The 18405-nt window shown below is 44.0% G+C and overlaps 1 protein-coding gene across 4 annotated transcripts in view; it reads right to left on the bottom strand.

The window, feature by feature from the left end:
* LOC311134486 (ran-binding protein 10-like) overlaps positions 1 to 2531 on the bottom strand; it is a 29974-nt gene extending 27443 nt beyond the window's left edge. For 3 of the 4 annotated variants that reach the window (XM_084168174.1, XM_084168175.1, XM_084168177.1), the window contains exon 1: positions 2143 to 2423. In XM_084168174.1, coding sequence (XP_084024300.1) covers positions 2143 to 2341 — 199 coding nt within the window. In that variant the 5' untranslated portion in view covers positions 2342 to 2423. Of the gene's footprint in view, positions 1 to 2142 lie in introns of all 4 variants that reach the window. The other variant, XM_084168176.1, reaches the window with a different exon arrangement.
* Positions 2532 to 18405: the final 15874 nt, after the last annotated feature.

Here is an 18405-nt window from a genome sequence, read left to right as displayed (position 1 = left end):
TATCCCTAGGCTTGAGATATAGGCAATCCTGAGATATCTCACACCTCCAGCTCCACCATGTATAATCAACCAAAAGGGAAACTGGCACACTGGTGAAAATAGCATAAAAATCACCAGGGTGAAAAAAAGTAACAGGAACTGACAACTCAGAGGAAAAATACACACCTAAGAAATATCAAATAGCCTATCCAGTATTCAAAAGTCCTTGACACAACACACAGTGGCTTGACACAGTGGCTTCTGTGATTTTAGGGGGAGTAACAAGCCTATAACTTTAGATGATAGACTAGACCTAATGCTGTATTGATGTTTGCTGACAATTATTACTACTAAATAAAAAACATTTGATCACAAAAAAAAAAAGACTAGGCCAAATGCCTACGGAAGCAACCTCTGAATGTCCCCCATCCGACTGTACTGTAGTCCCACAATCCCTCTACACGACCAACCATATAACACAGCCTAAATAACAAACACACAGCTTTTGAGCCACCATCAACTAATGGGATTATGTAATTATCAGTCACAAATTATCATGAAATCCTTGTCAACCTTCAACTCCAAACAACTATTGACCAAAGCAGTGTACCTAGGCCTGAATCCAGCACCACCACCGCAGCCACCTAATGTTAAGAGAATTGCAAAACTAGCCTATTATTTCTGTAGATTAAAGTGTATGTTAATACTAGGGCCTTACACTGACCTCACAATTGTTCTGTCTATTAATGAGGTGTGATTTGTGTGTTAAGCAGACTGTGGTCCTATAATGACTCAATCATAGCACTGTCATGGGATTAGATTTGACAGTTGAATAAACATGTAGCATGTTACTCTTTCTATGATTACACAACACGCATTATAGCTTGATGATTTCTAGATGGATAGCTGTCAAGTCCTAGTTTTAATTTTGTGCAGAATACTTAAATAACCATCTGAACCAATTGTATTTATACATCCGGGCTACTGTCTGCACCCCAATATGTTGTTTGTGGGGGGGGGGGGAAATCGCTAAACTACCTGCAGAAATACCATCTGATCTATGTGCAGGTCTTTATGCACAACAAATGTGTTTAGTCCTCCTCCCTTGTCGCAACTGGAAGTGTAGCTGCTGGCTGGGTTGGAAATGGTAGAGGCTGTTGTTCTTTTGAGTGCATGAAGATCTCTATGGAATCCTTAGCTATACTCAGTAGCTGGATCCAGAATGTAGTATAATGATTTAGAATTATAATCCAGCCACCGAAAACGATTTCATTAACTGGCAAGCCAACAGAACACAATGCAATATTTCCCTGTTCTAAATCGGTGCTTATTTGATCACAAAACACAAGCAAATTCTAACGTCTAGTCATGGGTCATGTCGACTGTATGAAGCAAGGAGATTTGTTTTTAGCTAGCTAGAACCAGAGAGGAAGAGGCGATAGCTAGCAACATGGCTAAGTTAACTAACGTCAGAGTTCAGTTTTAGCTAGCTAACTTTAACGTTAATAGCTACATTTTATATTGTTAGATACTCATTTTAGATATATGAATAAACAATGGTGCATTTCGATAGTACTAGCTAGCCTATGTTTGCGTGCTATTATTTAGCTAGTTACTGCAATGGCTAACAGCGATGGCGTGCAATTAGCATTGGCTTGGATAACGTCGTTAGCTAGCTAGCTGTCATTAGCTAGCTAACTAGCCAGTTAGTTACGCTAGCGAGCTAGCTGTGCATCGCTTGTCATTGCTAGGTACCTAGCTATAAATTGTGGCATAGTAGTTAGCTATGTCACAATTTATAGTTAGGTTAATATTTCGATCAAATATGTGAGGTAGGTAGCTAGCTAGCCAACCCGTGGTAAATAAAAATATAACCGTAAACAAAGAGACCGTGGAGTTTAACGTTAGTCAAAGAAACGGATATGCTTGTCATGGTTAGATAGTTCACTGTCAACCATTTGGGCAATGGGCATTCCGCTCTACTCTTGTGAAACAAAGCAACGAGGGACCGAGAGGCAGCTCAAACTAGATCAGGGAGATTGCATACACATAATCGCATATAGAGACACGACGCTGAACCTCCGGAGAGTCTATCGTAAATAATAGATTCGAGACATCTAGGTACTAAATGTTATACTAGTTGTCACTTCTCTATAACGTTACCTTTGTAATGCACCCGCAGATTGTTCTGTGAGAGCCCGATGTAGCTGTATTTATCCTTGGGGCTCCAGGATCGGGGTAAGGGGGTCTCATCCTCATTCACGGCCGGGTAGAGCCGCTTCAATCGCTCATTTAGTTCGTGCTCTTGGTAATTAAAAGCAGGATCCCCCAACAGCAGGCTCCCCGCTCCAAGCTCTGCCATCTTCGGCTTGAAATTTTTAATTTTTTTTATTGTCTTCTACTAGCTATGTCAATGCGTTGACACAGGGAGAGAGTGAGATAGACAGTGGTGTGATATCCCCGGATAACCAACGCTCTAGAGTAGGACTGACAGTGACGCGTGGGTACTGTAGTTGAATACAGGGCTATTCGCTAGCAAGATTTTCAGAATCGACTACAGAAGCCCCGCTCCGACCCCTTCTTTGGTCATTTTTTTTCTCCCACTTGAGCCTGTGAAAAGGAAGCTAGGAAATGTAGTTTTCGAGTGGTTGTATGCGGTCGTATTTTGTTGACGGTCAGGACCAGGGGCGTATTTATTACGCCAATTATGTTGCAAAGCGTTTCTTAAACGGAAGCAAACGGAACGGGGTGGGACCTACCTGTCCAATAGAAACTCAGTTGCAATTGTTTGGACTAATGATTACACCCCAGGACATGTTGAGCTCCCCAGTCTTATAGCAGAGAAGCAGACATTTGTGCAACGCAATTCCTCGTTATATTTACATTCTGGCATGCATTCATTAAGTTTTTGTGTCTCACATGGGTCTCAAACTAATACAGATGTTTTTAATACAATGTTAGTGGATGATGGGTGCCAAGTCAGCCAGTTTGCCTGACGACTCAAACTGAATTATTCCGCTGCTCTATCGTTTGAAGAAGAAACTAACGGACCACTACAACTAGTATTGTAATTCCTAATTGAGCCAGACAAACAGCCAGCTGCATCCATTTCAACTCGAGAACATTGCCTTTGCCTGGGTTAATTCTGAAAATGGTATGCTTGATAGATGTATTTGAGCTAGATGCAAACTCATCAAGGGAGCAGAAAACATTTTCACTACATTACTAAATCGTAAGCCAAATATTTTTTACGCCTTGACTTTGGCAAGGTTCTCCAGCGATACAATAGTATCTGGAGCGGGATAGGCTACTATTTGGGCTCCTTCCTGGGTCCTTCATTTCCATGGCAACATTGTTGTTAACGTAACAATGCATCCGGGTGCCTGAAGCAACTAGCTAACTAACCGAATTGAAGTGAAGAGGGGTGACATGTTATTACAGGAATGTATTCGCTAACTAGCTCGCTTGTTTGTTTCATCTAACGTTAAACATATCAGATGTGGACACAAAAAGATATGAGATTACCACATTTATCGTCGTTTGAACGGCAAGTAGCCTCAAATTTAGCAAGCTCACTTGCTAGCGCACTCAGATAGTTTAGCAATTTATCCAGCTATGATGCTAGCTAATCATAATAATACATATTTATAGCTAGCTAGCTAATTGTAGTAGTTTCCATCTCACTTTCAGACTGTCTGAGTGTTAACAACATGACGCTGAAAAAAGAACTTGGCAGCAAGTGGAGGTCCTGGCTCATGTGTAGAACATCAAACAGAGTAAGATAGCTAACGTTATTTTATTATTTGTGATATGAATACCTACTACTCTATTTTTTCCTCTCGCTTGCTAATTATTTTGTACATTTTACCTCATTCCTTGTAAGGTTGGTTGTGCCTCAGGCTACCTGTCAACCAGGCCTGCCCATGTCACCTCTCAAGTTGTTCAGTTACATTTTAGTCATTTAGCAGACGCTCTTGTCCAGAGCGACTTACAGTTAGTGAGTGAATACATTTTTCATACTGGCCCCCCGTGGGATTCGAACACACAACCCTTTCGTTGCAAGCGCCATGCTCTACCAACTGAGCTACACGGGAGGCTGTTCAGCAGCGGAGAAGACATAGTACTTCAGGTGGAGAGATCAGGAACCATGGGTATTTTACAAATTATATGCACTGTATCATATGACATAGGGTTAAAGTTGTGGAAGGATTTACTGAGATAGATCACGTGCTATAAATGAAGTGATGAGTTTTGTGGCCCAGTGGGGAAGCCACGGAACCTGGAGCAGCTTCAAAGCTACCTGAAGAGGGAGCTGCAGGCTCTTGACCCACTTTGACCAAAAGTCCTAACTACATGTCCCATCCATCTGCCATATCATTTATACATGTTATCCATATAATTTTCATGGCTTTGTTACAGTGTATTTACCTAACTACAAATAAGGAGTATAGTGTATAGATTCATTTTCACTTGGTTGTCAAGTCACAAAATCTGCCTTCTGTTTACCTGTCATACGCAGGCATACAGGGAGGTCTTTGACTGTTTAATTGAGGACTACACATTAGGTGTGTAGCATTGCAGCTTGGCAAGTTTGTGATTGTGGCATATAGGCCTATATTGTTATGGTGAATGTGAGCTTGAACAGCACAACAAGGATGAATGGAAGTATGAGAGGGGCTTACATATTTCATGCTTATAGGATGTTGGATTTGATTTGACTGCAATGTCTATTTCTGCAGCATACCTACTGGACCAGATCTGGGAGCTGGAGCCCCTTCGTGCTCATCTGGTTCTGGTCTCAGAGCAGTGTGAGAAGGGGATCAAATTTGTCACAGGCTTATTCTAAAATTAATACATTTTTTTCCTCATCAGTCTACACACAATTCCCCATAATGACAAAGCGAAAACAGGTTTTTAGATTTTGTAGCACATTTATTAAAAATAAAAACAGAAATACCTTATTTACGTAAGTATTCAGACCCTTTGCTATGAGTCTCGAAATTGAGCTCAGGTACATCCTGTTTCCATTGATCCTCCTTGAGATGTTTCTACAACTTATTGAAGTCCACCTGTGGAAATTAAATTGATTCAACATGATTTGGAAAGGCACACACCTGTCTATATGAGGTCCCACAGTTGACAGTGCATGTCAGAGCTAAAACCAAGCCATGAGGTCGAAGGAATCGTCAGTAGAGCTCCGAGAGAGGATTGTGTCGGGGCACAAATCAAGGGAAGGGTACCAAAAAATCTCTGCAGCATTGAAGGTCCCCAAGAACACAGTGGCTTCCATCATTCTTAAATGGAAGAAGTTTGGAACCACCAAGACTCTTTCTAGAGCTGGCCACCCGGCCAAACTGAGCAATCGGGGGAGAAGGGCCTTGGTCAGGGAGGTGACCAATAACCTGATGGTCACTCTGACAGAGCTCCAGAGTTCCTCTGTGGAGATGGGAGAACCTTCCAGAAGGACAACCATCTCTGCAGCACTCCACCAATCAGGCCTTTATGGTAGAGTGGCCAGACGGAAGCCACTCCTCAATAAAAGGCACATGACAGCTCGCTTGGAGTTGCCAAAAGGCACCTAAAGGACTCTCACACCATGAGAAACAAGATTCTCTGGTCTGATGAAACCAAGATTGAACTCTTTGGCCTGAATGCCAAGCGTCACGTCTGGAGGAAACCTGGCACCATCCCTACGGTGAAGCATGGTGGTGGCATCATCATGCTGTGGGTATGTTTTTCAGCGGCAGGGACCAGGAGACTAGTCAGGATCGAGGGAAAGATGAACGGAGTAAAGTACAGAGACATCCTTGAAACCCTGCTTCAGAGCACTCAGGACCTCAGACTGGGGCGAAGGTTCATCTAAGTACACAGCCAAGACAACGCAGGGGTGGCTTTGGGACAAGTCTCTGAATGTCCTTGAGTGGCCCAGCCAGAACCCGATCGAATATCTCTGGAGAGATGTGAAAATAGCTGTGCAGCGACGCTCCCCATCCAACCTGACAGAGCTTGAGAGGATCTACAGAAAATAATGGGAGAAACTCCCCAAATACAGGTGTGCCAAGCTTGTAGTGTCATACCCAAGAAGACTCAAGGCTGTAATCACTTCCAAAGGTGCTTCAACAAAGTACTAAGTAAAGGGTCTGAATACTTATGTAAATGTAATATTTCAGTTTTATATTTTTTATACATTTGCAAACATTTCTAAAAACCTGTTTTTGCTTTGTTATTATGGGGTATTGTGTGTAGATTGATGAGAAAAAAGCAAACAATTTAATCAATTTTAGAATAAGGCTGTGACGTAACAAAATGTGGAAAAAGTCAAGGGGTCTGAATACTTTCCGAATGCGCTGTACATACAGTGAGGGAAAAAAGTATTTGATCCCCTGCTGATTTTGTACGTTTGCCTACTTACAAAGACATGATCAGTCTATAATTTTAATGGTAGGTTTATTTGAACAGTGAGAGACAGAATAACAACAACAAAAAATCCAGAAAAACGCATGTCAAAAATGTTATGAATTGATTTGCATTTTAATGAGGGAAATAATTATTTCACCCCTCTGCAAAACATGACTTAGTACTTGGTGGCAAAACCCTTGTTGGCAATCACAGAGGTCAGACGTTTCTTGTAGTTGGGCACCAGGTTTGCACACATCTCATGAGGGATTTTGTCCCACTCCTCTTTGCAGATCTTCTCCAAGTCATTAAGGTTTTGAGGCTGACGTTTGGCAACTCGAGCTCCCTCCACAGATTTTCTATGGGATTAAGGTCTGGAGACTGGCTAGGCCACTCCAGGATCTTAATGTGCTTCTTCTTGAGCCACTCATTTGTTGCCTTGGCCGTGTGTTTTGGGTCATTGTCATGCTGGAATACCCATCCACGACCCATTTTCAATGCCCTGGCTGAGGGAAGGAGGTTCTCACCCAAGATTTGACGGTACATGGCCCCGTCCATCGTCCCTTTGATGCGGTGAAGTTGTCCTGTCCCCTTAGCAGAAAAACACCCCCAAAGCATAATGTTTATACCTCCATGTTTGACGGTGGGGATGGTGTTCTTGGGGTCATAGGCAGCATTCCTCCTCCTCCAAACACGGCGAGTTGAGTTGATGCCAAAGAGCTCCATTTCGGTCTCATCTGACCACAACACTTTCACCCAGTTCTCCTCTGAATCATTCAGATGTTCATTGGCAAACTTCAGACGGGCATGTATATGTGCTTTCTTGAGCAGGGGGACCTTGCGGGCGCTGCAGGATTTCAGTCCTTCACGGCGTAGTGTGTTACCAATTGTTTTCTTGGTGACTATGGTCCTAGCTGCCTTGAGATCATTGACAAGATCCTCCCGTGTAGTTCTGGGCTGATTCCTCACCGTTCTCATGATCATTGCAACTCCACAAGGTGAGAACTTGCATGGAGCCCCAGGCCGAGGGAGATTTACAGTTATTTTGTGTTTCTTCCATTTGCGTATAATCGCACCAACTGTTGTCACCTTCTCACCAATCTGCTTGGCGATGGTCTTGTAGCCCATTCCAGCCTTGTGTAGGTCTACAATCTTGTCCCTGACATCATTGGAGAGCTCTTTGGTCTTGTCCATGGTGGAGAGTTTGGAATCTGATTGATTGATTGCTTCTGTGTACAGGTGTCTTTTATACAGGTAACAAGCTGAGATTAGGAGCACTCCCTTTAAGAGTGTGCTCCTAATCTCAGCTCGTTACCTGTATAAAAGACACCTGGGAGCCAGAAATCTTTCTGATTGAGAGGGGGTCAAATACTTATTTTCCTCATTAAAATGCAAATCAATTTATAAAATTTTTGACATGCGTTTTTCTGGATTTGTGTAGCGCATTATAATCGTCTGTCCTCGGTTGCAACACTCACTACCGAGTTCCAAACTGCCTTTGGAAGCAACGTCAGCACAATAACTGTTAATCGGGAGCTTAATGAAATGGGTTTCCATGGCTGATCAGCCACACAGAAGCCTAAGATCACTGTGCACAAAGCCTAGCGTCGGCTGGAGTGGTGTAAAGCTAGCCGCCATTGGACTCTGGTGTAGTAGAAACGCTTTCTTTGGAGTGATGAATCACACTTCACCATCTGGCAGTCTGACGGACAAATCTGGGTTTGGCGGATGCCAGGAGAATGTTACCTGCCCCAATGCATAGTGCCAACTGTAAAGTTTGGTGGAGGAGGAAAAATGGTCTGGGGCTGTTTTTCATGGTTCGGGCTAGGCCCCTTAGTTCCAGTGAAGGGAAGTCTTAACGCTACAGCATACAATGACATTCTAGATGATTCTGTGCTTCCAACTTTGTGGCAACAGTTTGGGGAAGGCCCTTTCCTGTTTCATTATGACAATGCCCCCGTGCACAAAGCGAGGCCCATACAGAAGTTGTTTGTCGAGATCGGTGTGGAAGAACTTGACTGGCCTGCACAGAGCACTGACCTCAACCCATCGAACACCTTTGGGATGAATTGGTACTCCGACTGCGAGCCAGGCCTAATCACCCAACATCAGTGCCCGACCTCTCTAAATGGAAGCAAGTCCCCGCAGCAATGTTCCAACATCTAGTGGAAAGCCTTCCCAGAAGAGTGGAGACTGTTATAGCGGCAAATGGGGGACCAACTCCATATTAATGCCCATGATTTTGGAATGAGATGTTCGACGAGCAGGTGTCCACTTACTTTTGGTCATGTAGTGTATGAAGTTGGTAAAACAGTATGTAAACATGATTAAATTGGCCAGCATTCAATGACTATGTACATAGGGCAGCAGTCTCTAAGGTGCAGGGTTGAGTACCTGGTGGTAGCCGGCTAGTAACAGTGACTAAAGTTCAGGAGAGGGTACTGGGCGGAGGCCGGCTAGTGGTGACTATTTAACAGTCTGATGGCCTGGAGATAGAACCTGTTTTTCAGTCTCTCGGTCCCAGCTTTGATGCACCTGTACTGTGTCCACCTTCTAGATGGTAGCGGGGTTAACAGGCCGTGGCTCAGGTGGCTGAGGTCCTTGATGATTTTCTTGGCTTTCCTGATCTTGGATCCTGGGCCTGCGAGAGGAAGAAAGGGCAGAGATCTGAGTGGTATACTACAAAGCAAGCTAGATCTACTCAGGCTTTTATAAATCTAGCCAGCTTCAGTTAGCTTCACATTCCAGATCAGGCTTCATCCGTACTACGATGGTGGATATTGCTCGTTTGCCTGCTGCCTTTATGCTGAAACATCAATCCATGGGCGAGTCAGTGCCACATTTTCATTTGTGCCGAAATCAAAATGAAAGAAAAGTTATCTTTCAGATTCAGCAGGCTATGGTGTGAAACAGGCTTTTAGAAGTGCTGTCTTTATTTTATTAGGCTAGTTCTCGTTAATGCCGTCTTTGGTGTGCTTATCAATGCACAAGCACCTTTTTCCCACTCCTATTGCTCCTTCTGAACAGCTTGTTGGGTTGTGGTCAAAGACATGTCATCCATAGAATGGGTTTGGAACCTCTAACCCTGGCAATTTGACTGTTAAACTCATGGGTACACTAGCAATGGCTGCCAGTCTTGACTTTAATGGGAACTGCCATCTATGGATTATATGTCTATGGTTGGTTGCGGCTGTCAGTTTGCCTTTCTTAAATTTCAAAATATAATCACGCAAAAAATGTACAGTTTGGAAAGCAAATGCTGTTATTAGTAAATGTGTAATGTGATAGATATTTTAACATTACTATTTTTCTACATACAAAATAAAACTTTTGATTTAAAGTATTTAATCAGTCGTATTCCTTAAATTAAGGGGATGATGACAATCTTTAATTTAATTGGTCCTCAACTCGTGTCTCAGACACTTCATTCAGGATAAATGGAGTCAGCCAGGAGCAGGTTAGTTCTGAAGGATTCGTTGCCATAGAAATTTACCCGGGTAAAATGTGAACCACTTTCGTGGTACTGGTGATCCCGAATTGAACCCAGAGTTGACCAAAGTTACCTCGCTAACTCTTCAAACCTGATTGGTAGTATAGGGCTCAGGGGCCTGAAGCAAGAGAGCCAACAGCTTCAAATGGTTATTAAAAACATGAGGGATAAACAAAGTTCCCTGCAGAAACAGCTACAGTGCTTTCCAACTAGGGTCAGTCTCAATCACACCATTGCTGCTCTGAAAATACCTCAGAGCAGCACTGTCTCATGTCATCCATGCATGGGCTGAACCCTCCTTCATCGCTCTTTGTCTTGTTCTTCCCAGGTGTTTTGTCTGCTTTAAGACCTGGCAGCTCAGTATCTGATGTATAAAGAGGAATGTGATGCTTGCACGCTGCTCATTGTCAACATCAGCAGCATGAGCTATGGACCAGACGAGGAACCAGAGGAAGAGCTGGAAGGTGGTGAAAAAATATGTAACAATAAAATAATTATTTATCAACTGTCTTGATGGAAGAGAAGTGTGTAGGGTTATGTCACCTCTGAACACCCAATCCTTTCCATCAGAAGTGGAAATCTAGGACCCAGTTAAAGAGAAAATGGCTCTGAAGGTGTGTCGAGAGGACCTGACTAAAGCCGAGGTGGAGCTAAATCGATTGCATGCTGAGTATGGAGACGTAGTGCCCCTCCGTGACTGGGAGACGCTGGACCATACCCACAAAGAGAACTTGCTCAAGATACAGTACATTACAGTAAAATGTTGGATTCAACCACAGCAGACTCACTTCAGACCTGAATTAGTTTTTGCACCGATCCCCTATGGAGACCCTGCAGAAAAAGTGCTATAGGTTTTCTATTTTTCCCCTTCCCATTTGTACTATGGTATTATTGGTAGTAATACCTAAAGCATTTCGTTTTGCTTTGTGACTGAATCACTACAAACCGTTTTAGATCAGAACATTTACACAACTGTGTGATTACAGACGTGCTGGGAGGTAGTGAGCGTTGGGCAGAGCTCTCCCAGGACCAATCCAGCAAGCGACGTCTGGATATCCTGCTAGCAGAACATGTAGGAAAGATCTCAGAGTGTTTCACTGGACTGGTAAACCTCCCTCCCTGCTGATCTTTCAAACTGCCTGAACATCAACAACACTTTTCCGAAAAGAATGGCATGGTCAAAATGTCTTCACCCTGTGTCCACTCAGGGTACTTCTGATGCTGTGCCCATATACCTGCGCTATGAGGAACAGTTGAAGAACCATAGGCTAAAGAAGGCTGATATGAGAAACATCAAGGATGTTTGGAAGGAGAAGGTAATTGAGGACGACATGGTAAACTGTTACCTTTTTTCTCTCAAATAATCAGTTAATATTTCACACACTCTTAGACTGTGATATTTCTTCTAAATGTATATATCTTCAGAGAGCTCTTCTTCTTATGAAGTTGAGAAAGGATTGTGAATGATTTGATGATTTTAAATGTGTTATTAACAGGTGGATGAGAGTATACAATGGTCAGACATTTACTGCCTAACCTTCTGAAGATGTTGATCCAAAGTGACAGTACAGAGTGGGATGCTCAGTGTTCAGGATTTCAGGTAATGTTAATGCAGATAATAAAATTACTGTACAGGTTAAAGTCACCAACATTACGATTATGACGGTGAGTGGGCTGAATAAATTGGCTGTTTTGCAGAGTTGCCTTGCAAATGGCCCCTCTGAAAATAGAGCAAGACATCAATTAGCTAGTGACTACAGCTCAGGCCGAGCTAGATGACAATGGTGGGAGCCTCCCTTACCAAAGACTATACAGAGGTAATAACCTATAGTGTTTGGGTCTCAGTCCATAGTTTCACACCTCAGTCCACATAATTCCTCGCTCCCTTTTTGATAGAAGTATGTGTACAATAGCACCAATCCATGCTGTTAGTGCAATACAGTCATATACTGCCACACTGAAACACAACCTTTACAAGAAACAGATTTAGGCTGTCATTACTGACTGTTACCTGTGGCAAAGACGTGGTATACCCCTTGTTCACAGACATTTGCATTAGTAATGACCTTGTTTCATTTTTGTAAACAGTTTTGAAAGGATCATCAGGGGCATTGTGTTTGTGATTCACAGAGGTGACTGTGGCTTCCTTCAAGAACATTGACCCATCTCTGGACTCTACCAAGCTGGACTGGAACCTAGCAAATTGGCAGGCTAGCAAATTGATCACTGGTGCAGTATACCATTATAGAACTGTGCCATCTTGTGGATGTCCCCATGTAAAACCCTGTGTAATGTTGAACCATGCCCTTTCTACCCATCCTTGTAATTTACACAGCAAATGTAGTTCACCTTCATCAAAGTGGGCTGAATAAGAGGTACCATATTTTTGTCTGCCGAGGGTTTTGTGTGTTTAAAAAAAGTGTGTGTGTGTGAAAAACTAAAACCTACCAGCTGTATAGATTGAAGAACTTCATTTCCCGCATGGCATTAGGACAGATTATTGTCCTGAGCATGCGCCATAAACTGGTGTAATCGCCATAACTGGGAGCCGACGGCCGTGCTGTGAATGGGTTAGAGATGGTAGGAGGTAGTGATGGAGAGGAAAGGGAAGCAAGTATGGAACATAGCGGTACAAATAAAGGAGGGAGTAAGAAAGAGAAAAAGAAAGCTGGCGAGAAAGGGAGTAGGGGTATGAAGGGGAGCGAGAGTTCTATGGAGGTAGAGAGGAGGCAGAAAAGGAAGTTTGAGGAGAGCAACCTAGATCCCAACGATAGTGGAAGTTCGGAGGCAGAAAGTGCAGAGGAAGGGCAAGATAAGACACGAGAGGAACATGGAGGTGAGGAGGAGCATAAAGTGATTATGAAGTTTAGGGAGGAAGGGGGAGTTGGGGCGATGAGTCCGATAAGGTTGACGGCTGTGATAAAATAGTTGATTGGGGAAGTTGTTAATGCTAAATTGTTAAGAGATGGGAGCTTGTTGGTGTTCTGTAAGGACATGGCGCAGGGGGAAAAAGCTATCGGAGTGAAGCAAATAGGGAAGTGTAAGGTGGTGTCGAGCAGCTGGTCTGACCAAGCAGGGAAGCAGTGGAGTAAAGGGGTGATAACAGGAGTGCCTGTGAGCGTTAGCACTAAAGAGATAAGGGAAAATTTGAGAGGAGGCGTTCTAGTGAATGCACAAAGATTGCAAGCAATAAGGGGTGGAGATAGGGTAGATAGCACGTCTATTCTGTTAACTTTTAAGGACCGGGTACTGCCAAATAAGGTAACAAAAGGGTATATGAGTTACTATGTGAGGGCTTATGTACCGAAACCTTTAAGATGTTATAAATGCCAGAGGTTTGGGCATGTGGCAACAGTCTGTAAAGAGAAAAAGAGGTGTGCCAGGTGTGGAGGGGAGCATGAGTATGGGAAGTGTGGAGAAGGTGTACAACCAAAGTGCTGCAACTGTGGGGGTGCTCATAGTGTGGCATATAGTGGGTGTGAGGCTATGAAGAAGACAGTGGAGGTGCAACAAGTGAGAGTGGAGAGAAGGGTATCATATGCTGAGGCAGTGAGGGTGGTCCAGGAGAGAACGGTGTCATATGCTGAGGCAGTGAGGGTGGTCCAGGTCCAGGGAGATACAGGTTCAAGGGAGAGAAGGGTAGGAGCATCTAGACTGGGTGATGGGGCAGGTGGGCAGGTGGGCAGCGATATGGTATACATAGAAAAGAGAAAGCTGGTGACGTTCATAGCAGGAGCTATCAATAGCACCGATAAAGTAGAGTCTAAAACGGAGAGGATTAAACTAATAGTGAAAGCTGCTGGGAGACATTTGAGTATGACAGGGTTGACATGGATGGAAATGGACAAGTGAGTAGCCACAGGGAAAGAGTCTGCCTTGGACCTCACTCTGGTATCTAGTGCGATGGCAGGAATATGTGAGTGGGAGGTATGGGAGGAGTCGACAGTAGGGAGTGATCATTACCCCATTCTATGCACAGTAGGCCGAAGGGAGGAGGAGGTGTTAGTGGAGTGAGTAGGCAGGTGGGTGTTTGGAAGGGCAAAGTGGGATCAATTTCAGGAGCTGAGTGAGCAGGTGGTGGCTTGGGTGGATATGAGAGGGGATGTACAGTGGGGAAAAAAAGTATTTAGTCAGCCACCAATTGTGCAAGTTCTCCCACTTAAAAAGATGAGAGAGGCCTGTAATATTCATCATAGGTACACGTCAACTATGACAGACAAATTGAGAAAAAAATTCCAGAAAATCACATTGTAGGATTTTTAATGAATTTATTTGCAAATTATGGTGGAAAATAAGTATTTGGTCACCTACAAACAAGCAAGATTTCTGGCTCTCACAGACCTGTAACTTCTTCTTTAAGAGGCTCCTCTGTCCTCCACTCGTTACCTGTATTAATGGCACCTGTTTGAACTTGTTATCAGTATAAAAGACACCTGTCCACAACCTCAAACAGTCACACTCCAAACTCCACTATGGCCAAGACCAAAGAGCTGTCAAAGGACACCAGAAACAAAATTGTAGACCTGCACCAGGCTGGGAAGACTGAATCTGCAATAGGTAAGCAGCTTGGTTTGAAGAAATCAACTGTGGGAGCAATTATTAGGAAACGGAAGACATACAAGACCACTGATAATCTCCCTCGATCTGGGGCTCCACGCAAGATCTCACCCCGTGGGGTCAAAATGATCACAAGAACGGTGAGCAAAAATCCCAGAACCACACGGGGGGACCTAGTGAATGACCTGCAGAGAGCTGGGACCAAAGTAACAAAGCCTACCATCAGTAACACACTACGCCGCCAGGGACTCAAATCCTGCAGTGCCAGACGTGTCCCCCTGTTTAAGCCAGTACATGTCCAGGCCCGTCTGAAGTTTGCTAGAGTGCATTTGGATGATCCAGAAGAGGATTGGGAGAATGTCATATGGTCAGATGAAACCAAAATAGAACTTTTTGGTAAAAACTCAACTCGTCGTGTTTGGAGGACAAAGAATGCTGAGTTGCATCCAAAGAACACCATACCTACTGTGAAGCATGGGGGTGGAAACATCATGCTTTGGGGCTGTTTTTCTGCAAAGGGACCAGGACGACTGATCCGTGTAAAGGAAAGAATGAATGGGGCCATGTATCGTGAGATTTTGAGTGTAAACCTCCTTCCATCAGCAAGGGCATTGAAGATGAATCGTGGCTGGGTCTTTCAGCATGACAATGATCCCAAACACACCGCCCGGGCAACGAAGGAGTGGCTTCGTAAGAAGCATTTCAAGGTCCTGGAGTGGCCTAGCCAGTCTCCAGATCTCAACCCCATAGAAAATCTTTGGAGGGAGTTGAAAGTCTGTGTTGCCCAGCGACAGCCCCAAAACATCACTGCTCTAGAGGAGATCTGCATGGAGGAATGGGCCAAAATACCAGCAACAGTGTGTGAAAACCTTGTGAAGACTTACAGAAAACGTTTGACCTGTGTCATTGCCAACAAAGGGTATATAACAAAGTATTGAGAAACTTTTGTTATTGACCAAATACTTATTTTCCACCATAATTTGCAAATAAATTCATTAAAAATCCTACAATGTGATTTTCTGGAATTTTTTTTCTCATTTTGTCTGTCATAGTTGACGTGTACCTATGATGAAAATTACAGGCCTCTCTCATCTTTTTAAGTGGGAGAACTTGGACAATTGGTGGCTGACTAAATACTTTTTTTCCCCACTGTAGATAGTATGAATAACTGGGTGAGAACAGCGTTAGTGGGGGCAGCTACTGAGGCTATACCTAAGAGTTCAGGGAGGAGGAGGAGGAAAGCAGTTCCATGGTGGATGGAGGAATGTGGGGCAATGGTGAGGATTAGGAACAGGGCATTTAGAGTACTGAAAAGGACGCATCATTTCCAACATCTGATTCAATATAAGCAGGCCCAGGCCATGGTGAGGAGAACTATCTGTCAGGCAAAGAGGTCATGTTGGCATCGGTTGTGTGACACCATTGGAAGGGCGACACCTGTGGGAGAAGTGTGGGGAATGATTAAGAGGATGAGTGGGATCAGAAGGGAGTGGGATTATCCAGTATTGACGAGTGGGGAGGATGTGGCAGTAACAGATGAGGAGAAAGCGGAGATGATGGCCAAAGCATTTGTCCAAGTGCATAGCTCCGCAAATCTGTCAGAGGAGGGGCAGAGGGGGAGAGAGAACATGAGAGAGGAGCATCCTGGAGTGCTGGAAAGGAGGGAGGATGTAAATGATGCGTTGAGTGCACCATTTACCAGGGCAGAGGTGAAAAGAGCAATAGGTAAGGGAGGGTTAACTTCACCTGGGAAAGATGAGGTGTGCTATGTTATGTTGGCCCATCTTAGTGATGATCGAACGCTACTGGCACCCGCCCACCCGACTAGAATCACTACTCTCGACGGGTCTGACCTAGAGTGTGGACAACTACAAATACCTAGGTGTCTGGTTAGACTGTAAACTCTCCTTCCAGACTCACATTAAGCATCTCCAATCCAAAGTTAAATCTAGAATTGGCTTCCTATTTCGCAACAAAGCCTCCTTCACTCATGCTGCCAAACATGCCCTCGTAAAACTGACTATCCTACCGATCCTTGACTTCGGCGATGTCATTTACAAAATAGCCTCCAACACTCTACTCAGCAAATTGGATGTAGTTATTTTAGCTCATTGGTCACCATAGCAACACCCACCCGTAGTATGCGCTCCAGCAGGTATATCTCACTGGTCATCCCCAAAGTCAACACCTCCTTTGGCCGCCATTCCTTCCAGTTCTCTGCTGCTAATGACTGGAACGAACTGCAAAAATCTCTGAAGCTGGAGACTCTTATCTCCCTCACTAACTTTAAGCATCAGTTGTCAGAGCACCTTACCGATCACTGCACCTGTACACAGCCCTTCTGAAATTAGCCCACTCAACTACCTCATCCCCATATTGTTATTTATTTTGCTCATTTGCACCCCAGTATCTCTATTTGCACATCATCTCTTGCACATCTATCATTCCAGTGTTAATACTAATTGTAATTATTTTGCACTATGGCCTATTTATTGCCTTACCTCCATAACTTGCTACATTTGCACACACTGTATATATATTTTCTGTTGTATTTTTGACTTTATGTTTTGTTTTACCCCATATGTAACTCTGTGTTGTTGTTTTTATCGCACTGCGTTGCTTTATCTTGGCCAGGTCGCAGTTGTAAATGAGAACTTGTTCTCAACTGGCTTACCTGGTTAAATAAAGGTTAAATAAAAAATAAAAATGGATCCAATGCTCTGCTTAGAAGCAGAGGTTAGGAAGGCTCAGGTGAACAAGGAGACTGTTGTAGCTGTCTTTTTTTATGTGGAGAAGGCATATGATATGATGTGGAAGGAGGGGTTGTTAATCAAGCTAGATATTATGGGGGTAGGAGGAAGAATATACAACTGGATAAAGGATTTCCTGTTTGGAAGGACTATCCAGGTGAGGGTGGGGAAGTCTTTATCAGGCAGCTACTTGGTAGATAATGGTACACTGCAGGGGAGCGTGATTAGTTCTCTGTTGTTCTCAATCATGATCAATGATGTTTACTCTCAGGTACAGCCGGATATAGGGAGGTCGTTATTTGCAGATGATGGTGCCTTATGGAAGAGGGGAAGAAATGTGCCATACATAGTCAGGAAGGTGCAGGAAGCAATTGATGAGGTAGAGCGGTGGGCACTAATGTGGGGCTTCAGGTTCTCTGTAGAGAAAACTCAAACAGTGTTCTTTACTAGGAGGAAGGTGGGAGATGAGGTATGCTTGAGGTTATATGGGAGAAACCTGGAGAGGGTGGGGGCCTTCAGGTTCCTTGGGGTATACTTTGATACTAGACTGACCTGGGCAGAACACATTGAGAGAGTGGTGGGAAAATGTAAGAAGGTGCTAAATGTGATGCGCTGTCTGACGAGGAAGGAGTGGGGGGCTGGGCGTTCCTCATTGAAGACCATGTATGTTGCATTGATCCGATCTGTAATAGACTATGGCAGTATAGCATATGGTTCGGCAGCCTGGACCTCACTGGAAAGGCTAGATGTCATACAGGGGCAAGGACTCAGAATATGTAGTGGGGCGTTTCGAACGTCCCCAGTGGCTGCATTACAGGTGGAGATGGGGGATATGCCATTGCAGATTAGGAGACAGCAGCTGGCAATGAATTATTGGGTCAACCTACAGGGACATGGGGTGTCTCATCCTGCGAAAGGGATTTTACAGGCATGCTGGGAACATGAGCGAAGACAGAACACAAGCTTTGGGTGGATGGGTAATACCCAGGCGAAGGAGATGGGGCTGTATGGAAGGGAGTTTAGTCTAACGGTAGTTATTCCTGTAAATCCACCATGGCTACTCCCGCCTCCAGTAGTTGATCTAGAAGTGTTGGAGAGACTACAGAAAGATAGGGAGGGTGTTGATCCAGCTGATTTCTTTAAGAGACGTCTGGAAACTGTGTATCAGGATTTTGTGGCCATTTACACAGATGGTTCAAAAGATCCAAGGACAGGACGTACTGGGTCAGCATT

Source organism: Coregonus lavaretus, assembly GCF_964263955.1.
Source record: "Coregonus lavaretus genome assembly, chromosome: 9".
NCBI classification, from domain to species: Eukaryota; Metazoa; Chordata; class Actinopteri; order Salmoniformes; family Salmonidae; genus Coregonus; species Coregonus lavaretus.
This window is presented reverse-complemented; position numbering and strand designations above follow the sequence as displayed.